The sequence below is a fragment of the Oryctolagus cuniculus genome, chromosome 1, assembly GCF_051225735.1.
Source record: "Oryctolagus cuniculus isolate XC-2025 breed Fujian yellow rabbit chromosome 1, ASM5122573v1, whole genome shotgun sequence".
Taxonomy (NCBI): domain Eukaryota; kingdom Metazoa; phylum Chordata; class Mammalia; order Lagomorpha; family Leporidae; genus Oryctolagus; species Oryctolagus cuniculus.
Window position 1 is genome coordinate 218,284,985 of NC_142867.1, and position 23,183 is coordinate 218,308,167.

General features: G+C 55.4%; 1 protein-coding gene across 7 annotated transcripts in view; it reads right to left on the reverse strand.

Moving 5' to 3' along the window:
* WHRN (whirlin) overlaps positions 1–22,698 on the reverse strand; it is a 92,877-nt gene extending 70,179 nt beyond the window's left edge. For 6 of the 7 annotated variants that reach the window (XM_017350106.4, XM_017350105.4, XM_008273395.5 and 3 more), the window contains exon 1: positions 21,278–22,691. In XM_017350106.4, the coding sequence (XP_017205595.3) occupies positions 21,278–21,919 (642 nt within the window). In that variant the 5' untranslated portion in view covers positions 21,920–22,691. Of the gene's footprint in view, positions 1–21,277 lie in introns of all 7 variants that reach the window. The other variant, XM_017350103.4, reaches the window with a different exon arrangement.
* Positions 22,699–23,183: the final 485 nt, after the last annotated feature.

Below are 23,183 nucleotides of genomic sequence, written 5' to 3' on the forward strand. Positions count from 1 at the left end.
AAATACGATTCCTGAGACAGCACTTTCAGGACCTAAGCAGCCCTGGGAACAGGGTCCCGCAGGAAGGGAGGCTCCAGCCCCTGCTCTTCAGCTGAACTGAAATGTCTGAGCATCAGGCGGGGACAAGGACAGGGATGGGGGGGGGGGGCTCAGGAGTGGGCTTCTCCCATCTTACAGCTGCCTTCTCTCCAGGTTTGCACAAAAGCAAAACAATTCTAAAAACACCACCACCGCTTGCTTATTTTTAAGGACATCATTAAACACTGGAGTCAGCTCCTATGGGGAGCTGCCCAATGCCTTCTGCACGTGACAGCTGCTCCACCAGCCCTCCAGCTCACTCACCCTGAGGCTCCAGCCCCCAGGGGGACGGGTCGGTCCTTGCTCAACATCAAGTGCACAAAGCCATTCATTTTGCTTCTTTCCCCAGAGCCTACACAGCAATGGGCCTTAGGCTGCCCTTGGGCCAGGGACCCAGGGACAAACCTGGCTCACTGGGGTTCCCCCTTCCTGGATGGACTTAGTCCTGGCTAAGGTCCTGGCCCCAGCTAAGTGTCTGGGTCTCTCTGGTTCAGGGCTGCAGTTAGAAGGAAAGGCAACACTGACTGGCACAGTGGTCACAGGTCACGAGGGCAGAGCGATCCAGGCCTCTGGGATGTGCAGGGACAGACTCTGGGCGGGCCTGTAGGCTGGGGCTGGAACACCATCCTCCATGGCGAGTGTTGCTATCAGGTCAGTGACCCAGTCCTTGAACTTGACCCAGACCCTGAAGGCTCTGAGGCTCCACAGCAGTTGGGAGGGGCCAAGAGGGTTTAAGAAAACACCAGAAGGGCAGATGGGTATCTCAGGTATAGCATCATCCCTAGCAGGGACCTGATGACAAGAAGGCCAGGGAGTCACCCTCCAAAGGGACTGCAGCTGTGACCTTGCTCTCTGCAGACAAACCACATCCAACACCCACCTTAAAGCAACCTGCATGCCCTGTCTGTGTGTGTTGGTGTTAGAAGCGAGCCAGTGGTGTATGTTTGTGAGAACTTAGCTCAGCCTAAGTACAGCCATCATGCCAGGGCCTAGTCCCCAGCTGCAAAGGGGACTAAGGAAAAAAATTAAAACCGATGAACTCACTTAGCAGACATGAGGGGCCCAGGTTCCTGTCTCGGCACAAGAAAGAATTCAGACGTGAGACAGCGAGGAGTGGTTGGCAAGGGAGCCAGGTGTGATGGAGCAGGTCACCCATCGAACAGGTGAGCGGATCTGAGTGCCCAGTGTGCATTTAGACTGAGGTTGCTAAGGCATCGGGCTCGCTCTCTCCTCCCTCTCCCTGGACCAAGGATTTGCTGAGTGCACATGATGGAAAATTCCTCCCAACCTAGTGTTATCAGACTGGGGAGCCCCACCTGACTCGGGGGAAGGCTGGGCCCGGAGCAACTGTGCTATGGACAGGCTTTTGTAGTAGGAAATACTAGAGGCTGTTACTTTCCTGTTTAAAGCAACTTTTCAGGCCCTCACTCACACGTGGGGCCATTTCTAAGCTCCTAACAGTTTCATGGATGGAAGCACAGGGTAAACTCCCCCTCCCCCAGCCTACCTGCCCAGCAACACCAACCTCCCCCCCCCCCCGGCCCTGGCCCCGCCTCCTGGAGCTTCTGCACGATAGCTCTACAAGCAGCTCACCCTCTGAGAGTGTGCCCGCTTCCGCCGCTGGCCACTGCTCTCGAGGCCAGGAATCGACAAATGCCTCCTCCTTTTGCTTTTTCCTTCCTTCATGTTCCTGAGTCCATCCTTTGGTGGGTACATGGTCTCCAGTGGGCTTGTTTCCCATGGCTGGTGACAGTCCCCCGCACCCTCTCCCGCGATGGCAACCCTGCAGGGCCAGCCAGCCCGAACCAACTGCCTGCTGCCAGCGGTGCCCCCCCTCCCCAGCCACCAACCCACTCTGTGCATCTGTTTCCTCTGCTGCACAATGAAGACCAGAATCCCACCCTCCCTGCCGGTAGGGGAGCCCTGGTAGCCTGTGCCTGCCCCTCTGGGATTCAACGATCTATGGCCAAAAAGAAAAAGGTGACATCCAGGGAGAGCCCACGGCAGGGAGGCTTACGAAACAGTCTGGGGAGGGCTCTGGTGGCGGGGACTCAGGGCGGTGCTGCCACGGCAGACACGGGCACCGACTTCCAGAGGCCGCCTGACTGTCAGAGCACTGCGCCGAGGGGCAGGTGCACAGGCAGTGTGCCGGCAAGGTCCCGACAAGGACGCATCACAGTGACTCCGCCCGCTTACTTCAGGGTGCTGACCTTGAGAACAGTCACCAGACCTGGCTCAGTGACCTGGAAGGGACAAAAGGACCGTGCTCTTCCAGACTTCACCTTGCCGAGCTGCGACAAGGAGCCTGGCTTTGCTACTGACTTGCTGTGTGACACTAGGCAGATCCTTTAACCTTTCTGTGTCTGTTTCTGCATTTGAAAAGCAACTGTTATAAGGATTACGAAAATAACCCACGGGGCAGGGGCTGGCGCTGTGGTGCTGGTTCGAGTCCCAGCTGTTCCATTTCCAATTCAGCTCTCTGCTATGGCCTGGGAAAGCAGTAGAAGATGGCCCAGGTCCCTGCACCCACATGGGAGACCTGTAAGGAGCTCCTGGCTTCAGATTGGCGTAGCTCCAGCCATTGCAGCCATCTGGGGAGTGAACCAGCAGATGGAAGATGGAAGACCTCTCTCTCTCTCTCTCACTCTCTCTCTCTCTCTCTCTGCCTCTGCTTCCCTGTAACTCTACCTTTCAAATAAATTTTAAAAAATCTTTTAAAAAACTAAAAAAACAAAACCCAAGGGGTGGCCATTAGGCACAGGGGCTTATATCACTGCTTAGGATGACGACCCTGCTTCCAATCCAGCTCCCTGCTAATGTGCACCCTGGGAGGCAGCAGATGATAGTTCAAGTGCTTGGACCTCTTCCACCCACATGGACAACCCAGATGGAGTTCAGGGTTCCTGGCCCAGTCCTAGCTATTGTGGGCATTTGAGGAGCAAATAGCAGATCTTTCTCTCTCTCTCTCTCTCTCTTAGAAATAAATTTGAAAGTAGAAATAAACTAAGGTGCCTAGCACACAGCAGGTCCTCAATGCAAGCTCATCTCTTCCTGATTCTGCCGGCTCCTCCTCCCAGACTCGAGCCAGGGACCTCCCCTGAACCTGTCCTCTACAGGGGCCCAACACATGAGCAGCTCCGGCCACTCCCCACCTCCAGGCCCTCAGCTGTCCTCCTCTTAGGAACTAGACTTCCTTCCTCTAACCTTCAACATTCAGACACTCACACTCCTGTTGGTAAGGCTGTCGGTGAGGCACCCTGTGGGCTATTTCCTTCACAATCTCCCTGTTTCTTCACGCCCAGTCTTTTCCCCATTCATTCACCCAACAAGATACCTAGTAAGTTTCACATATGTCTGGTGGTCTCCAGGATCAGGATTCAGTGCAAATCAGGGCCCAGAAAGGGCAGTGCATAGGGCGGGTGTGTGGCCCAGCACGGTCCCTGCCGGGGATTCCTGCATCGCATATCAGAGCGCCAGGGTTCCAGAGCTTGGGTCCGTGCCGCTCACGTGGGAGACTCAGACTGAGTTCCCAGCTTCGAGCTTTGGGGTGTGAACCAGTGGATGGACGATTCTCTCTCTCTGTCTCTCTCCGTCTTTCATATAAGATGAAGAATAGGAGGAAGAGGAAGATGAGGAAGAACCACACTAACCCTCAGAGTCAGGCAGATGGAGGTCCCTGTCCCTGCTACTCCACGCTGATGTGCGTGTAAGCCCGGCAGACACAGGTGGAGTTTGGAAAGCGAAGCAGAAGAAGGAGCCTGCAGATGCCCATCCCGGCTCTACCTGCCCACGGCAGCCTTGGGCAAGGCACTCATCCCTCCTCCTGAGCCCCAGCTGCCCCGGCATAACGAGGGCTCGCATGGGATCGTCTCACAGCATGGCTGTGACGAGGAGGAAATGCGGCAACACAGAAAGCACTCGGTCCCGGAACACCGTGGAGAGCTACAAGAGGGCTGGGGTTGCTCTTCCTGGAACCCAGACGCCAGAGCGGGGCCCTCGAGCTCCCGTCCGTGGAAAGCACTGCCGCATTCTGGCGTCTGGCCTCCCTCACTCGTCCTTGTATGTCGTAAACACGTGTGCGGACATGCACAACGCTGTCACCTGGTTTTGACAGAAATGGACGCACTCTGAGCATCTCCTGCTGCAGCCTCCGCGTTCCCGCTGAAAACGGACTGCGGGGTCTTCCGGCGCCTGTTCAGGGATGTTAATTTCATCTCCTCTGGCCCTACGGCCCACTGGCTGCCAAGGTTCCCCACTTTGGATTTCACTTCCCTATCAATTACCAGTTTTTTGCCAGCACAGACACATGCAATGGACATCCTTTGATATGTCAGCCTGACGACACGTGCACGTGCACCTCACTCTCCTAGGGCAAGGGGCAGTGCCTCTTTATCTATGGGATCCCGTTCTTTGGGAGGATGTGCAGGGGTGGAGGGGGCAAGCCTCTCTCCCCCACGCAGTTCCTACAACCACCTGCAGGGGGCAGCACTATGCCACCTGGGCCTACAGAAGCCCTGTGTTCTGGGCCATTGGATGGGGCTGGGAGAGACCTCCGCTGTGGTCTTCTCCCAAGGCAGCACTCTCTCTGGTGCAGGGATCCACTCTCCTGCAAGCTTTCCTCCACAAGCCCCATCTCCCAGTTCATCTGGGGTTAGGCAAACCTTGCTCCCTAGAGTTTTGCAAAGGATCTTGAAACACAAAGGGTAACTGATGTCTTAGGGTGGAGACTTGCACTCCCAGAGCTTTCCAGTGGAAGACACACTTGCCAGGAAGCCATTACCATACAGTGTTCCGCCCCTCCCTAGCTAGGAGGCTTCAGACGACTGACTTGTCTCTGTGGGCCTCAGCTCTCTCACCTGTTCAATGGGTTACCCGTGCCTGGCCCCACAGAGCTGCTGTGTGGGCCAAATGAGGACTGATGAGATAAGGGGCACACAACATCTGACACCGGGCAGCAGGTGCACCACAAACGGTGGCTAAGGTTAGCAGCAGCAGCCAAGCTGCAATGGCGACCAGGTTTTCTTCTTCCCATTGCACGGATGCAGAGACCGGGTGGTGAAGTGTCCTACGAGAGGCATAGCGGATAAGAGGTGGGGCTTGCATAGAAACCTTGCACTCCCTCAACTTGAGCCCCCTCTCCGCTGTTCCTCACTGCCTCTCGCCTGCAGCTCAAGGGGTTCAGATAACACAAGGTCAACCTCCATCTTGGCCCTAGACTCTTGAGCCCTTACTGGGTGCCAGGTCCAGCCACATGGGCCAGCAAGACCTCCCCACACAGCCCCGGTTACAGGAAGGGAAGAAATTGGCGATGTGGACTCTGCCCCAGTGGCATATTTTAATGACACGGGAAAGTGAAGTCCTAATGAGCACCCTGTCCATAGAACTCCTTCCACCTGCACCATTTTTATCTGCGTCAAGTTCATCTGATGGCAGCCACTAATGGCTCCAAGCCTCCTCTCTCAGTCCCCAGCACTGGCACCTGCAGACCACCGCAGGATCCTTTAAGAATGCTAAGTAGGGGGCGGGCATTTGGTGCAGCATTTAAGACACCACTCAGAGTGCCTGGGTTCCTGTCTGGCCTCCCTTCCAATTCCAGCTTCCTGCCGATGCACACCCTGGGAGGCAGCAGGTCAAGTACTTGGGTCCCCGCCACCCATGTAGGAGACCTGGGATGAGCTCTGGGCACCTGGCTTGGGCTTGGCTGAACCCTGGCTATTGTGGGCTTCCGGGGAGTGAATCAGCAGATGGAAGATCTCTGTCTCTTTCTGTGTGCGCCTTTCAAATTAAGGTAAAATAAACATCGGGAGTAAAAGTGGGCCCTGTCCCTCCCCTGCCCTAGGCTCTCCGCACTGCTTCTGCTGGAAAACGCAAACCCCGAGCAGTGCACCTGAGGCCCGCACAGCCAGCCCCTGCCACCTGAGCTTTCCGTACATATCAAGTGCTCTCAGCTCTGTTCCACGGCAAGCCTTCACATGTGCTGCTCCCCACCTCCGAAAGGACACCTCTCAACATTCTTATACAATGATCACCTGATCTACGCCTCTCTCAATGGGTCAGGAAGCCAGGACACTCTTCACTGGGTCACAAATATATCAATAAGCAGAAAACACCGTCGGGGGTGAGTGAGTCCCCAAATGCAAGGATGCCTCCCTCTTGGAATCAGCCACCTCTCTAGAAAAGTCAAAAAAATACATTTTCCGTTTTTGCCTTGGTTGCTAGGAAGCTCCGAATTCAATTTAAGGATGAAATGCTGGGGCCAGTGTCATGGTGCAGTGGGTTTAGCCACACCTGGGTATACCCACATCAGAGAGCTGGTTCAAGTCCCAGCTGCTCTCTCTCTCTCTCTCTCTCTCTCTCGCACTCTTCATCTTGCTTTTTAAATAAATAACTAAATATTTTTAACATGATGAAATACAGTCCCTATAAAAGGCAACACACACACACACACACTCATCTCTCGTTTTCAGAATGTGCTGTTCAGGTCATCTGATTTTTGACATCAGTAAGTGTATTAATTATAAGCACACTAGCAAGTACGTACATGAGCTATGTGGGGTTTACAGAGAGTGCGACGTGACACTATAGAGGCTCGAATCCCGCTGCGGAGTGGATGAGTGAATGCTCAATCCTGGCCTCTCCGTGCAGCTGGGAGCTGAGCCGCTCGTCCCAGATGCCTGGGCAGTTACTCTGCTTTCTCCTCCGAATTCGCTCCCCCCTTCCCCACAAATGCTTTGCAGCTGCCACGTCTGTTCTGAGAACGCATGGCATTTGTAAATCTCCCTTCAATCAAAATCCACAAACTGCGCTCTCATCTATATTCTCTTGGAATAATGACACGGCCAGTCGCGGCGTGGTAAGAATTCACTATTTCTCAAAGAACCACAGCTTCCCCAACATCTGTGTGCTCATCACACAGCCGAGGCAGCACCAGGCCTCCCCGCGGCCCGTCTGTTCCCCACCCCCTCGTCTGCTTGTGCTGCTGCAGGGCAGCTGTGTGCGCCCCTCCAAGGCCCCTCCCTGAAACAGCTCAACTTCAAGATCACAAAACAACACGACTGCATCTGCCCCACATGAAAGCGCCAGCAAGCAGGAGGCTCAACAATCAGGAAACGGGGGTCCCCGGCGGCAAGGCCAGAGGAGGTGGCAGAGAAAGGGCCGATGACCAGGTGGGAGACAGCGATGCGGCGTTCTTCTCCTCTTCCTGGTTTTCTTTAATGCTATTTAAATGTGCCTTTCCTTCGAGCCTCACAAAAGCGGTTTACACAAAACCACGGTTTGCTCCCAGCACCCTCTTCTCTTTATGAGTGTGAACTTCTCCAAGGCTGGGATGGAGCAGAACATGACCCCCGCTCCTGTGCCGGAGACACGGGCCGCGCAGGGGCTGGAACAGGGACCTGACATTTGAAGGTCCCGGCTCTCTGCTGTGACTGCTCCTAAACGTCTCAGTGAGCCACGGCTGCGGGAGAAACAAAAGCATCAGCAAGCGAAGAAGGGCAAAGAACCTTGACCTTCGGGGGTGACCCTCCCAGAAGCCTGCAGAACAGTGGCCATCAGGGGGCGCACTTCTCAGCCAAACAACTCAGCAGAGGACAGAGCAGATTCCAGAAATATATCGATTCCTTTTTAATGCAATTCTTCAATTATCCACTAAGCCTGGCTTTTAGTCCCTTGTAACTTAAGTAAATTGCTTTACGAATGTTCTTTTAAATTTTGTCTCTTTATGCTTTTTTTTTTTTTTGGGGTAAAGGAAGAACAAACAAGATTCTAGCAGTTATAAATATAATCGCTCCACATGAGCCACAGTGAGTTAGCAATGGAGCGTTTTATAGTTTCAGATCGATGTCACACGCACTCAGATCCGTCAGGAATATCTGTTTACATTCATCTCTTTCTCTCGGTACGCTATGGAGTTTATTCCCCTCCCAGGCATCCTACAGCCCACACTCAACACCCTCTGGCCCTTCTCAGTTGAAAAGCTGATGAGCTCCCCATTTAATTCAACCTCGGATGGAAAGAGCTGGATTCCAGGTGGATGAATCAACCATCTCCTAAAAGTCTGCTCAGCAGACACCAGCATGGAGTGGTAGGCATTGTAGTGCAGTGGGTTTAGCCGCCCTTTGGGACGCCCTTTCACCTATCAGAGTCCCTAAATTCAAGTCCCAGCTCTGCTTCCAGCTCCTGTTTCCTGCTAATGAGCTCCCTGCCACCCGTGTGGGAGACCTGGAGAGAGATCCTGGCTCCTGGTTTCGGTCTGCCCCAGGTATTCGGGGAGTGAACCAGCAGATGGAAGATCTCTCTTTCTCTGTCTCTCAAATAAAAATGAACAAATTTTTTAAAAAGACTGATAAATTTGATATCAAAACACGAAACTTGTGATCACATGGGCACAGGATATCAAGGAAGTTCTGCACCAAAAAAAAAGTGTGTGAATACATATGCACACATATAAACAAAACATGTAAAAGAGTTCAATTTTATTACTTAAATTATGCAAATTAAAATAGGATACTTTTCTATCAGATTGAAAAAAAAAAAAAAAACAGAAAAGAAATGTAACCTCCCACTGCTAATGTTGGTAGGAAGTACAAAAAATTCCGAATTCTAGGGCCAGGTGTTCAGCCTAGCAGTTAAGATGCCAGTTAAGACACCACGTCCCATATCACAGTGCTTGGATTTGATTCCTGGCTCCGGCTCCTGACTCTAGGTTCCTGCTGTTGTAGACCTGGGGTGGTGGTGATGGTCCAAGTAAGTGGATTCTTGCCAATACATGTAGGAGACTTGGATCAAAGTCCTGGCTCCCCGCTCCAGCCCTGGCTCAGCCCTGGCCGCTGTGGGCATTTGGAGAAGAAAGAACTCTGTCCATTTCTGTCTCTCAAAAAAAAAAAATAAGATTTTTTTTAACATCCTTCCTAAGAGCTGTTTGGCAACAGTAACAGTTATCAAAAGTCTGGGGGCTGGCACTGTGGTGCAGTGGGTAAAGCTGCCACCTGCAGTGCCAGCATCCCATGTGGGTGCCAGTTTGAGTCCCTGCTGCTCCACTTCCAATCCAGCTCCCTGATAAAGCCTGGGAAAACAGAAGATGGCCCAAGTCCTTGAGCCCCTGCACCCACATGGGAGACCCCAAAGAAGCTTGTGGCTTTGGATCAGCTCAGCTCTGGAGATGCAGCCATTTAGGGAGTGAACCAGTGGATGGAAGACCTTTCTCCCTCTCTGCCACTGCCCCTCTGTAACTCTGCCTTTCAAATAAATAAATGAATTTTTTTTAAATGTCTGAAAATTATGCCTTTTGCAAAGCCCACACCACTGCGAGCCAGACAGCCCGAGGAATCATTTGAGATGTGCTTAAAGATTAATGCACAAGGATCTTTGAAGCAGCATTATGGATAATATTTAACAAAACAAACTGTCCAACAAGCAATTAGTTAGATAAATCAGGTACCTCCGTGTTCTGCTACACCATGCAGTCATTAAAAATCCAAGCTCTAAAAACATGTCAAAGTGGGGAAACAGCTGGGACACACGGCTGGGCAGAGGGGGCAGGTCAGACCCCCGTGTTCTGGAAGGGCAGGTTTATAGCGAATTCCCACAGAAACGTCTTTTGGGGGAGACAGGAATCAAACTATTAACAGCAATTACTTCATGGGTAGGTAGGTAGGTAGGTAGGTATGAATATCAATGATTTTTGTTATTTTCTTCTGTTTTGGGGGCTTTCCACAATGTTTAAATTGAGTTCACAGATCTGAGGTCATTCAGATACAGGCAGAAATAAACACACCTACACAGACGCACAAGCACTGGCTTTCAAGATGAGTCTCCACGGATTCTTCTCTACCCATTTCCTATGAACCAAAACCAGCAGTCCCGGGGCTGGCACTGTGGCGCAGTGGGCTAACACCCTGGCCTGAAGCGCTGGCATCCCATATGGGCGCCGGTTTGAGACCCAGCTGCTCCACTTCCTGTCCAGCTCTCTGCTATGGCCTGGGAAAGCAGTAGAAGATGGCCTAAGTTCTTGGGCCCCTGCACCCACATGGGAGACTAGGAAGAAGCTCCTGGCTCCTGCCTTCAGATCGGCACAGCTCCGGCCATTGCGGCCATCTGGGGAGTACCATCGGATGGAAGACCTCTCTCTCTCTGCCTCTCCTCTCTCTGTGTAACTCTGACTTTCAAATAAATAAAATAAATCTTTAAAAGAAAAAAAAAAAACCGCAGTCCTTCAGGCTGTCTAGTCTGTGACCCTGTTCTCACCCCTGGGTGTTCTGACCCAGTTCCGTGGTAGCGCAGAGGAATCAGAGACCCCACCCTTCAACGTGATGGTTTCACGGGCACTGGTTTAGTCCAATGGGGCTTAAGCACAGATCACAGCCCCGGAGCAGGGAACCGACAGAGACACGGAACAGCATAAAAACCTGATAGAGGTCAGGCATGGCAAGAGGAAGAAGAAAACAAGGGTTAAAGTGCCCAGCGCCGCCTCTGTCCCTGACGCCTGGTCAATAAAGCGCGTGGACTTGTCTGGGAGAGGGCAGGGCGGCTGCCACCTGGGCCTCCTCATCAATTGGCTCCATTTCCTTAAAGGACAGACGGGGGGAGGACACTTAAGCAGGTTCTGCAGAACCTCCACTCCGGCTGCCACCGTACGGGCTGCACTCCCTGCTTCCCCGCTAAAGCAGCTGAGGGTCATGGTCATGACTGTGCACTTGAAAAGGCAGGAAGCCCTGGGTTCTAATCCACCTCCTCTTCCGATTCTGTTTCCTCTCCCCTCCACGGGGCTGCACCCGGAGGCCGGGCAGAGCTCCAGAGGGCACAGAGAGTGTCAACGTGGTGCATTTCATTAACACTCGCAGCACCTTGGGGATGTATTTTGTGCCTTCTCCAGACAGGAGGGGTGCCATCGTACAGGAAAACAGCTCCACCAAGGCAGCGGTGTGAACCAGCAGGTAAGCACCGAGTGCTCAGACCCGCAGGTGCTCCCGGTGCTTCGGTACGAGGTCCGCGGCAGTGCGTCAGTATCCTTGTCATGGTGATGAGGAAACCTGCCCGGAAGTGAAGCGACTGGCTCACATCGTGATTTGACTGAGGAGGACTCTGAGAATCAGAGAGGTTTAGAAGCTTGTTCAGGGCTCCAGTCAGGATTCGAACCCAGAAACGTGGCTCCAGAGCCACTGTGGATCTCACCTCTCTCCATGATGGCGGTAAAGGCACAATCCCTCAAGTCGGCAAAACTGGGGCCAACACATAGCTTGGTTCTGCCACTCTCCCCCTCACCCTCACCCTCCCTCTCTCCCTGCTTTTTAAGATTCAGTTATTTGCAAGGCAGAGTTACAAAGAGACTGATATTGTCCATCTGCTGGTTCACTCCCTATTGGCCACAACAGCTGGGGCTGGGCCAGGCTGAAGCCAAGAGCCTGGAAGTGCATCCAGGTCTCCCACGTGAGTGCAGGGGCCTAAGCACTTGGCCCATCATCTGCTGCCTTCCCATGCACACTAGCAGGGAACTCGATCAGAAATAGAGCAGCCAGGACTCAGACCTGTGCCCATACGGGATGTCGGCGTCAGTTAGCGGCTGAACACGCTGCTCCACCAGCACTGGCCCCACCACTTTCTATCTTTGTGACAATTAGCAAGTGGCAAACTCCCTGCAAGGGCTATTGTGAGGCTGAAATGGGTTTGTACAGACAGGGTCTGAAAACAGTGTCTGGCTCATTGCGAGCCCTCGCTCAATACAAAGGTTATTATCATACACTGAGCAACAGAGGGAAGAAAACAGCGGGAAATATATTATCTGTGTTATGACAGAAGCAAAGCAGGCAGTGACAGTGAGGGGACCGAGGAGAGGAAGGGAAGGATCCCACCCACGGGCAGAGTGACAGGGTGGGTGGCCAGGTCTGCTGGGGAAGGTGACAGAGGCCAGGCCTAACAGCACCCATGGGTGTCAACAGGTGGAGCGAATCCATGCCTTGTCTCAGAGGAGCGTGCTTGCTGGCCTGGTCTCTGCTTGGGGAGCAGCTGGAGAAGAGGCTTGTGCGCAGATAAACAGGACCAGGTCCCAGGCAGCCTGAAGGCCAGGGGAAAGGGCTCAGCCCCTACCCTGCAGCCCCCCAGCTCAGGAGCAGGGATCCAGGCAGAGCATGGCTGGAGCAGACAGAAACATCAAAAAGCCATCCTACCCCCAGGATGGAGAATGGGCTGCAGGGCAGGTGAGCAAGAGAGGAGACAGACGGACTATGGAGGAAGCAGCCACAACCAAGGAGGGGGTGTGTGGACTGAGATCTCTGCAGGGAGCTCAGAGCAACCCCCCTGGGGCTGGTGCAGTCCTCAACAGGACCCTATGGGGCAGAAACCGGCCAAGGTCAATGCCTTGGGAGATGGCCATGGCTTAAGGGCGAGGGAAGGTGCCATCCCAGGGCGGGAGAGGAGCCAGGACTTCCGGAGCAAATAAAGATGATTCCTAAGGCTGGATACGAGCTAAAAATAGAGACAACAAATAAATCCACTGATATCAGGCGCGGATCCTGCTCAGAGATGCAAAGGCTAGGAAACCGGGGAGACACAGAGGTTTGGAGAGAGGGGAAGGAACAGGGGGAGATGGCTGCGTGCGGGTCTTAGAATCTCAGTTTGGGAAGGGCTCTTGGAATGAGAAGAGGGCTCGAGAGAGAAGGGGAGCAGAAGCAAAGCGATGAAGCCAAGGACACAAGTACGCTGGGCCCAGAGGCACCAACAGCAGGCAGCCCCTGCTCGGGGGCGGGGAGGAGTGGGAAGGCGGGAGGAAGACCCTCCGCCCACCTTTGGTGGGAGGTCTCCCACTATGTGGCAGGTCCACGTCTGAAAGGCGGACCACTTTTCTTTCCTTGTCCTCGCTGGAAAAACTCTCGATGTGGCCTGGCACATTATTTCAGACGCAGTTCAAATAAATTACAGGTTTGGGTTTGTTTTCAAGCGCAGAAGCCCAAGTTCTCCAATCACCACGTTCGCCTGCATTAATTGCTTTAATGGGCTCTGGAAACTGCCACCTCCTCTCCCGCCTCGTGAGAGCCCCCGGGGAGCCCATCAGGGAAAGATGCTGTGGAACAAGGTGAGGCGGCAGCCGTCACACGCTGGGCCGCTGGCTGCGCGGCCTCCCCACATTTGTTACGACAACGTCACAGAAAATCGGACGGGAGGGTAGGGACACACAAATCCATTCGACCCCTGGGGTTGACAACAGACCGCTGTAAAGTGAAAACGCAGAGGCCCAAAGCCAGAGAGAGGCGCAATCACATCCTGAAAGAAATATCCCGTTTAGGCGGGGATATTGATCACATGGAGGAAATGACTCGGCAATTCACACAGCGACAATGGACCACGCGCACACGCGGCCCCTGCGGCCCGACGGGTTCTTCCAAGAGCACTAAAACCAAGCAGGCACAACGGAAGACATTCAAAGCCAAGTGAATGCCGTCGATAACTCTCTTCATTACAATGCCTGCGGCGGGACCTCCAGGGCCATGTTTTCTGAACTTGTGATGTCTGTGAGGGCTGGGAGCCAGCTTGAGCTGTGCGTGTGTGTGTGCGTGTGTGTGTAGGGAGGCCTCTAAGTCAGGCAAAAGGACCTACCTGTGTGTGTGTGTGTGTGTGTGTGTGTGTATGGAGGTCTCTAAGTCATAGAGGGGCAAAAAGACTTGCCTGTCGCGCTCTCTCTCTCTCTCTCTCTTTATGTGGGGGGGTCTCTAAGAGAGGCAAAAAGACTTGCCTGTCTCTCTCTCTCTCTTTATGTGGGGCGGGGGGAGGGGTCTCTAAAAGGACCTACCTGCCCAGGTCACAGCCCAGGAACACTGTCAGATGAACCCCACTCCAGCTCTGACCTCTTGGGTCCAGGGCTCTCTTCCTTGTGTTTTTCCAGTGTTATCAGATGAGCTTGCACGTCTGGAGTCTGGCTCCACCAGAGCGAAGGCTGGGACAGGTCAACCCTTTCTGTGGCTCCAGATGGGGGCGCTGAGGAGGGGTCCTCAGGGAAGGGAGGGGTTCCCAAGCCTTAGTGCAGTGAAGACTTGCCTGCAGGGCTGGCTAACTCTCAAGCAAGCTCTGGCTGGTGAATCACCCCCTGTAAGCCCCTAACACCTGTGTATATGGAATCAGCCTCTTTGATGTCACTTAACCATGTTCCTCCTGTCGCCTGCAGCCTTTGAAACCGGGGGAGAAGACATCACAGGGCTTGTTTGCAGAGGGCTGATGTATTGGCTTTGCATTCCGTGCTGAAGGGATGCTGATTTTATGAAACTCAGGTAGAGAGGAAAAATAATTCTGAGACCAGCTGCCGGCTGAAGCAAAGCCCCAGCCAATCTAGCCAAAGAACACAAATCCTCAAAGGAGGAAGGAGGCGAGGTGCTGGGACTGGCAGAGGAAAAAACAAAGCTACGCATGCATGCTAGACGCTGGAACATAGCAGCTTCCACACACCAGCGACTGCTGGGGGCGTGGCCTCTGCCGGGAATGAGTGCTTCCTGCTACCCAAAGTGGAGGGGTTTTTTGCTTTTTTTTTTTTTTTTTTTTAAATAAAATACCAGAAGATGTCTTTCACTCCAAACTGGTTCATTGATTGCTTCAGAATGCAAAAATAATTCTACTCTGGAATCACAGAGGTGAGCTGCTCAAAGAAGCTGCATCTGGGAATGGGGTTTTTCAATTAAGAGCAGAGGGGCTAAAGAAGCAGCCACAGAGGCCTCGCAGGATGGATGTGGGCTGCGGGGGGGGTGGGCAGAGGGGAGCTGCTGCCCACCCAGGCACAGACCACGTTTCTTAAAGGCATTTCACAGAAACACTCAGGGAGGGTTTCCAATGTTCTCATGCCCAGTACATCATTCGTCCCCACAACCATCCCTGGAGGGAAGTAGCTATGCCCATTTCACAGCTGTAAAGACTGAGGTTCTAAGATATCATGTGCACTGCCCACCCCAACACATGTGACAAAGCACATGCCAGAGCCTGCGGTTTTCCCCAATTTTCCGTGCCACACCTACTATGCTGCCACATGGGAGCTTTCTTCAATCTCCTATTCAGGGACCAGGGACGCCTGAACTCACTGGTGATAGATTAGGACCAACATCGTTCCGTTCATTCAGTAAAGCCTCACTCACTGATTCAAGTTCCTACTGTGTGCCAGGAGCTGGGGAGCTGCGAACAAGCGAGGGAGTCAACCTTGGTCCCTGGGGAGCTCACCTGTCACGGGGGAGGCAGACAGTGAACAATGTCCTCCTAGTAGCGACAGGTGCACTGAAGGGAATTACAGCAGGGTACAGCGCTGGGGGGCTGGGAGGGACGGGTGCTGCTTTGGAGAGGACAATCGCAGTAGTGGAAACACTTGGTGACCTTGGCCGTGGACAGGTCCATGCCCTTCCGTCCCCTATGACATCATGAGGACAGGGGCCGTGTCCCCTGTACATCTCTGTCTTGCAAGTGGCAGCCACTGGCGCGTGGTGGGCTGAATGATCCCTCTGACGACGGAGTTGGCGGAGACAGACACACTGGACTTGGCCGAGCAGATTTCGAGTCCCCATTGAGTAACAGGAAGTCAGTCTCTGGGCGGTTGGTAAAGGGCCCCTATGCCAGCATATCCTCCTTTCTTCCAGCAGGGGGCTGACGCCAGCTTCCCAAAGACAGGCTCCGGGCAGAGAAGCCACTTGGTTCCTAATCCCAAAGGTGACCTCGGACTCTGTAATTTCATCTGCCCCGGGCCTCCCTGCCTGCTCTGGGGAAGATTAAATGGGACAGGTGGGTCGCCGTGCACGGCAGGTACTCCTCTTTGCTCCCCAGTGTCCCTCCGGCAGAGCAAAGTTAAACAGAGCCATGGACACTAGGGACCGTGTCAGTGTGAGTTCATCAGCTCAGCACCTGTACCTCCTGGTGGGGGGTGCTTATGTCAGGGGGCTCTGCAGGTGTGGGGGCAGCAGATATGAGGCGACTCTGCCCCTTCCCCTCAATTTCACCGTGAACCTAAAACCCCTCTAAGAAAATAAAAAGTCTGTTAAAAAAAAAAAAGCGGCCGGCGCCGCGGCTCACTAGACTAATCCTCCGCCTTGCGGCGCCGGCACACCGGGTTCTAGTCCCGGTCGGGATGCCGGATTCTGTCCCGGTTGCCCCTCTTCCAGGCCAGCTCTCTGCTGTGGCCAGGGAGTGCAGTGGAGGATGGCCCAAGTACTTGGGCCCTGCACCCCATGGGAGACCAGGAGAAGCACCTGGCTCCTGCCATCGGTGTGGTGCGCCGGCCACGGCGGCCACTGGAGGGTGAACCAACGGCAAAGGAAGACCTTTCTCTCTGTCTCTCTCTCACTGTCCACTCTGCCTGTCAAAAAAAAAAAAAAAAAAAAAAAAAACTCCAAGTGCTCCGGCCCCAGGGTGCCACTTTCAGTGCTGGCACCAGAATGCACGGGAAAGGAATGAGGAGAGAGCTGGATTCCTGCTCCCTGCACCCCTTCCTCGAGCCAGGCTGCTACAGTACAAGGGAAACCCAGCAGCACAGAACCCTTCAGCACCAGCCCCAACCCTGGGGCACAATCAGAAGACTGTGTGAGCTCCGAATTCCTATCAGGTTCTTGCTTGGGGGTTTAAAACCAGAAAAAGAATCTGCTTTGAGAGACTCAGATTTCAGCCTCCAGCTACCTGCACCATTTAATGTCATTTCTTCTAATCAGATTCTCTGGTCTTGGCTGGGGACAAGTCTGTGGTTCCCCAGCTGTGGAGACCAAAGGCTGTGGCAGGAGGGCATTCAAGAGCCTTGCTAGGGGCAGCCAGCTGGGGCCTAATCCCTGACCGACACCTCCCTCCATGCAAAACCCTCTGCAGGACGTAAGGAGGATTAGGGCGGTGAGGAGGGCTCCATGAGCAGTGAGCAGAGCTCACAGGCACGCAGGCAAGCGGCTGTGTGCACTTGACAGGTGCACATAGCTGGCCTGCCGTGCCTGTGGCTGAAGGCGGGCAGAGGAGGCAAGTGCCCGCACACACAGTGTCCCGGTCAAGGGCCAAGGGCCCACCTTTCTCTTTGCAGCTTCATCACATGACCAAGCACCAGTGGGCTTGTCAGCACGGAAGAATGGCAGGGAACAAGAAGCTGGCACTGGGGCGAGTCTCTCTCTTTTGTGCCCAGCCGCAAATCAGGAGGTGAGAATCTTCTCAAAATCTGTGGATCCTTCAAAATAAATAACGGTACTGTCTTGCACCCTACAAAATGCTCCCTTGATCCAAACAGTAAACAGCCAGCTCAGCTAGGATTTTGTCCTAGGTAGGCATCATAATTTTCTAAAACCTGGAGGATTAGTTTGAGCCAAATAAACACATGAGACTAAATTAAAGACATGGACCCTCTGCATGCACTGTTTCGCACTCCAGACACGCAGCAGCCGCAACGCCACTCCAGACAGGGTTTATGAATCATGGACTTTCCACGTGTCACGGCTGGCAGGGCTCGCAGGGCCCAAGGATACAAGCAAGGCCAGAGGAAACACCCAAGGTTTCCAGATGGGAATACTGGAGGGAGCCGAGCAGGCGAAGCCACGCTGCAGATAGCAAGCTGGGACTGGCAGTGATGTGTAACAGTGTCGGCTAACCAAGCGTAAGGGGAAATTGACAAACGTGTGTCGCTACTAACAGGTTCTGCCTGGGTTACTATACACAGGGAGGAGCATGTGATAACTCTTGAATTGATTCAAAGAGCCAGCCAGAGTTTTTAACTTCCAGAACATTCCAAATGCTGTGACACTCCTTAGACTTACCCACGGGGACACTGAGGATACAGTGAAGCAGTTTTCTTTCTATTGAGATGAAACACACCCATGCATACAGCAGCACTCAGAAACCCCGTGTTCTGCTCTCCACATCACCGGGGGACTCAGGAAACAAGTGGGGACGTGAATTTGATTCTGAGCACTCCCAGGGTGGTGCCTGAGGCGACAGAATCCTATTGTGAGTTTCTCATGTACTTGGCAATAGCAATGAGTTCCTGGGTTGAGAGACAGAGGTCAAGGTCTCCCAGAACAGTGTGGAACCCATTGATTTCCTAACTTGGGAGCATGGCAGACAGGCTGCCCAGATTCCTGCCTCCCGATCCTTAGCCAACTTGCTTTACTCTGCCTTCGCCAAAGGCAGTTCCAGAACAGGCAAACATGAGAGGAGGTATTCCCCACGCCTCTGTGCAGCACGTGTAGAGCACATCACAGACTGAGCTTGGGGCCAGAGAGGCCGAGCAGCCTGCTCAAGGTCACACAGCAAGCGAGCGCAGCAGAGCCTACCATAGCCCGGGGCTGTGGACTCCTTGCCCGATGGAGCAAGCATCTTTGGCTGAAAACCTTGGAAAGATCTACCTTTTACTGTTATTAGTTTGGCTCCTGTTCACTCAAGATACATTTCTCCAAAAATCAAACATTTCAACATAATTGCAACTAGCAAAAGGCTCACCCTACCTGGACCTGTCAGGGCTGATTTGGCAAATGGTTTTTTCCCCAAGAGGGTTGGCAGCCTGGCCTCCTAGAGGACAAAACACTCTGGGAAAACAAGGACCATGAGATCTGTCAGAAGGAGAAGCGGGAAAAAATTTGTCAGCTCAATCCTCCCTTTAAAAAGCTGCGACCCTCCTCGACTCCCAACCTAAAATTTATTTCACTTTTTTAAGTAAAAGAAAAGTAATCCCTCTATTAATCTCTCCCTCTGGGAAGTTCCGAGGGTCTCCCCTCACCGCGCACCTCTCTTTTCATCCCAGAAGAAAACTGAAGGTTTTCAGATTGCAAAGACACCCCTTACTAGACGCAAGGTCATGTCCTGGAACAGACAGAGGGCCGTGAGCAGGAGAGCCAGAGGCGTTGGAGGTGAGTCTGCAGTGGGGTTAGCAGTAATGCATCTTACCATCCAATCCTGACCAGGCGCCACGCAGAGCTGGGCCCACCGACAGCGGGAGAAACCCTCCGGGGGACCGAGGGACCACCGGTGCCAGGCTAGCAGTGAGGTGACTCAGTGCTCCTCATTTTGTGGGAATGTGTCAAGGGCTCTCTCCCAGGTGCTCTTTTAAACTGTCCCTGAAGCTATCTGCCCATCAGGCAACCCCGCCAAGGCCATGGCCTCAGAGACTAAGCTCCGCCTCCTCCGGTTTAAATTGCACCTGCTGCAGTCTAGTCTGTGCCTCTCTCCCACCCGGAGTTAAGGTGACACAAAGCGGCACTCACTCCACCTGCGGCTTCTGAAGGGCCCTAAGGGGTCCAGCCCAGGCAGGCTAGGTGTCTGGCACTGGCCCAGGGGCAGGGGGGTCATTCCGCCTAGCAGCCGCCATCAGAAGGCGGCACAATGGCAGGGACGAAGGGAGGCTGGTGGCCTGGTGCACACAGGCTCCTGCGCCACCACCGGCTCCCACACTCCAAGAGCAGCTCCGTTCCTCTCAGCCTCTCCGGCAAGGACCCTATCCCGGCCATGCAGGGTTCGGGTTTTGTTCTGGAAGCAACAGGAGTAAATGCACGAAAGCAAAGGCCTGGTGCTGCCCCGAGTCACAGCGCGGCCCTGGGGTACTGTTCAGGAAAGGTCAGCCAGGAGATCCCGCATGTGAGCACCCTAACGGGAGCAGGGAGGGGGGCGACGTGCCAATCAGCTGAAGTTCACGGCCAAGCAGCCCGACCCTCTGCGCACGGCCACGGCTGAGGTGCAAAGGGAATGGAGAGTCGGGGTTTTTCATATCTGGGTTAACTGACAGCAATTCCAGAGCCTCTCACCTCTCCCCCAAGTCTTTTTTAAATTGCCACTAAAATTGAATCCACATTTATAAATGACCATTTGGATCGAGTATCTTTAGAGCAGAAATTTATCATCTGGGAACTCCAGACCTTTTGAGGGCAAGGCTAATGGACTTCTTTATAAATATCTGGAAGGCTAGATCAAAGGAAAAGATTGATGTGGCCAGAGGCAGACAGAGCTGTAGCACAGAAACCCACAGAGAGCTTTGCCCACCGCACCCCGGAACAGTATCCATCAACTGGCCTTTGTCCAGAAGCTGCGAAGAAGTTTCCAAAAGCCCCAGGCCTCCCCAACCCCCACCAGGGGTCCACCGGCAGGGAAGACAAAGTCAAGAAGCAGATGGTGGCGTCCCAGGTGCATGGGTCGGGAGGTGGCTCAAGACCCACCTGGCCACAGGTCAGGGGACAGCACACAGGGAGAGGCCGCAGGTCTCTGTCTCAGGAGGCCACAGGCCAGGGTTCTAAACACCAGTGCTGGGGAGGACCGGGAGGCCTCGGGGTGGAGGGGTGGTCACGGGCAGCCCCCCCCCCCAGGGAAGCATTTCTCTGCAGCAAAGCATGCGTTGCTCTGTTCCTCCCAAACACCTCATTTCTTGTACACAAATGGGGGAGCATCTGGGGTGCTCAATGCCTGCAAGGGATCCTTGAATCCACCCCGAACCAAACACCACCCACCATGTGCACTGCACCTGGCTCTCCATAGCCCCAGGCCAGGAGATGAGAGAACACACACACTCCCTTCCACAGCACCGCTGAATCCCTGGCAGCTCACGGCCACAGGATCACTTTTCTCAGTTAACAGCCGCGAGAGGCGCAAACTCTCCTCTCTCTCTCTCTCTCTCTCTCTGGGCAGGGGGATTTCTCTTTGACTTCCAGGACGGTTAGGGACCCCCTCGGCTGGAGCAACTGTCCGGCTGCCCAAGTAGAGAGAAGCAGGGCTTCTGAGAGGCCAAGTGACTTGTTCACGACACCTGCAGGCTCTAGTGCCGGAACTCTGCCGTCACCCCAACAGACGCTACGGGCCACTTAGGGGACTAACAAAACTTTCTCTTAGGGGCAAAACCTACAGGATGAGGAGAATCACAACAGCAGGGCAGAGCAGGTGAGGCCACCTACTGATGACTGACAGTATGCCAGGCAGAGCCCAGCTCCTAACGCTCTCAGGAATCCACAGTCCTTTCGACTGTTGTAATCACACGCTTGCCTGAGTGTTTACTAAGAGCCACCTCCTGCGGCAGCCTGTAAGCCCCGCAAAGGCAAGGCCCGTGCATATTTTGCACATTACCATCCGCACTTCCCCAGGGCCGGGCACCTATCTGCTCCATAAACTAAGAAGCTATTCTAGTCTCAATGGAGCCCAGAAAGGTCTAGCGATTTGCTTGGAGACACACAGCACGAAGCCCCCACCACTCTGCCCCTACTCCGCCCTCCACTCCTTCGCCAAAGCGCAGCCCTACCTTGACTGCCTCCGCGTGGGTGACGCGGGACAGGGATTTGTCGTTGACGCGTAGAATCTGGTCCCCGACCCGCAGCCCTTCCTTCTCGGCCAGCGAGCCCGGCTCCACCAGCGACACGTAGATGCCCACGCCGTGTTCCGAGCCGCCGCGGATGCTGAAGCCCAAGCCCTCGTGCGCCTTGGCGCGCCGCAGGCTCACCAGGCGCACCTCCCCGGGCCCCGCGCCGTCGGGGCCGCCCCAGGCGGGCTGCCGGTAGGGGGTGGTGGCGGGCAGGTAGAGGCCCTCGGCCGTGTACTGGTCGAACAGCAGCTGGTCGGAGCGCGGGATGACCAGGCGCAGCATGGGCAGCAGGCGCCGCTTGACCGGGCTGTCCAGCAGCACGCGCAGGGTGCGCACCAGGTCGAAGACGTTGCGGCGCGCGTGGTACGCGTTCAGGCAGTGCGTGAACTGCTCCCGCTCCGCCTCGCTCAGCAGCGCCGTCAGCGCCTGGTGCAGCTGGCGCACGTTGGCAGACAGCAGCCGCAGCCCCGCGCCCCCGCCGCCGCCGCCGCCGCCGCCGCCCGCCCCGGCAGCCCCGGCCGCCGAGCCCAGCGAGCCGGTGGAGGACGAGCTCACCGACAGGCCGTCCAGCTGCGCGTTCATCTCCCCGCCGGGCCCGGCCGGACTCGGGGCGCGCGCCCGGGGGCGCTGCACTCGCGGGCTCCGGAGCGACAGCTGGACGCCGGCGACGCGGAGATCAAGGCTGGAGCCTGGGCTTCGGGAGACGCGGAGACGGCGGCTGGAGGATGGGCGTGGGGGGCGCAGCGACAGCGGCTGGATCCTAGGGGCGGGCGAGCAGCGCTGCTGGAGTCCTGGGGTCGCGGGGACGCTGGAGTCCGGGGGACGCGGGGACGTCGGCCGGGATCCAGAGGACGCGGAGACGGCGCCGGGCTCCCGGGGGGCAGAGTTGGCGGCGCAGCCCGGAGCTCGCGGACACTGCGGCTGGAGTCCGGGGGGCACCGGGACGCAGCTACATCCCGGAGGGCAAGGAGCCCACGGGTGGCCGGAGGGCGGGCACAGTAAAGCCGACCGCCCCGTCACACCACGCCCGGGGCTCCCCCAGCCGCGCTGCTCGTTCCCCTCGGGCTGGGGGACCCCAAAGTCTGAAGTTGGCGCAGGGGTCGCGCTAGTCCCCGAGCCTCCCGAGTCGCCGCCAGCGGAGCCGTGCGGGCGTCCGGCAGGGGGTGCGGGGCATGTCCGAGGCCGCCCCGGGATGCAGCAGCCCGGGGGCCCCCGCGCCCCTGCGCCGCCGGGGCGCAGACGGAGCCGCGCGGCCGCGGAGCCCGGACTTTCCGAACTGTTGAGCAGCCCGGGGCCGAGTCTTCCAGCGAGTTCCGACGCCGTCGCCGTCGCCAGCCCAGCCTTGGCCCCGCCCCCTCGCCCCTCCCCCTACCCGCCCCCTCCCCCCCGCGGGCTCTTCAGGAAATGACGTCCCGCCTGGCGAGCCTGACGGTTGCCTGGAGACGGGGTGAAACGGGCCAGCCCCGGGAAGCCAGGGGGTGAAAGTGGGGGTAGGGGCGGGGGAGCATCGCGGACCCTTGGAGCTCCGCTCTTCTGCGGCTCCGGGGTCCTGGCGAAGAGGGGCCTTAAAAATTGTGCTTCTGCGGCGATCGCAGCCTGTGCACCAGGATCGGGTTGGAGTAATTAGCCGGCCAGCTAATTCACAACTGTGGAGGGGAAATTGCCAACTTTTTGTTTCTCAGACACTGGACGCTCGGGGCTCGGTGTTCTGCCTTAGAACACTGCGAGCCCTCCTGCGCACGCTCTGCCATGCAAGTTCCAGCGTGTGTGTGGGCACTGCTGGGCACCTGCTGGTGCGCGGAAAAATCACACCGCACCCCTGCCCAGTCTCCAGGACCGCGCCAGG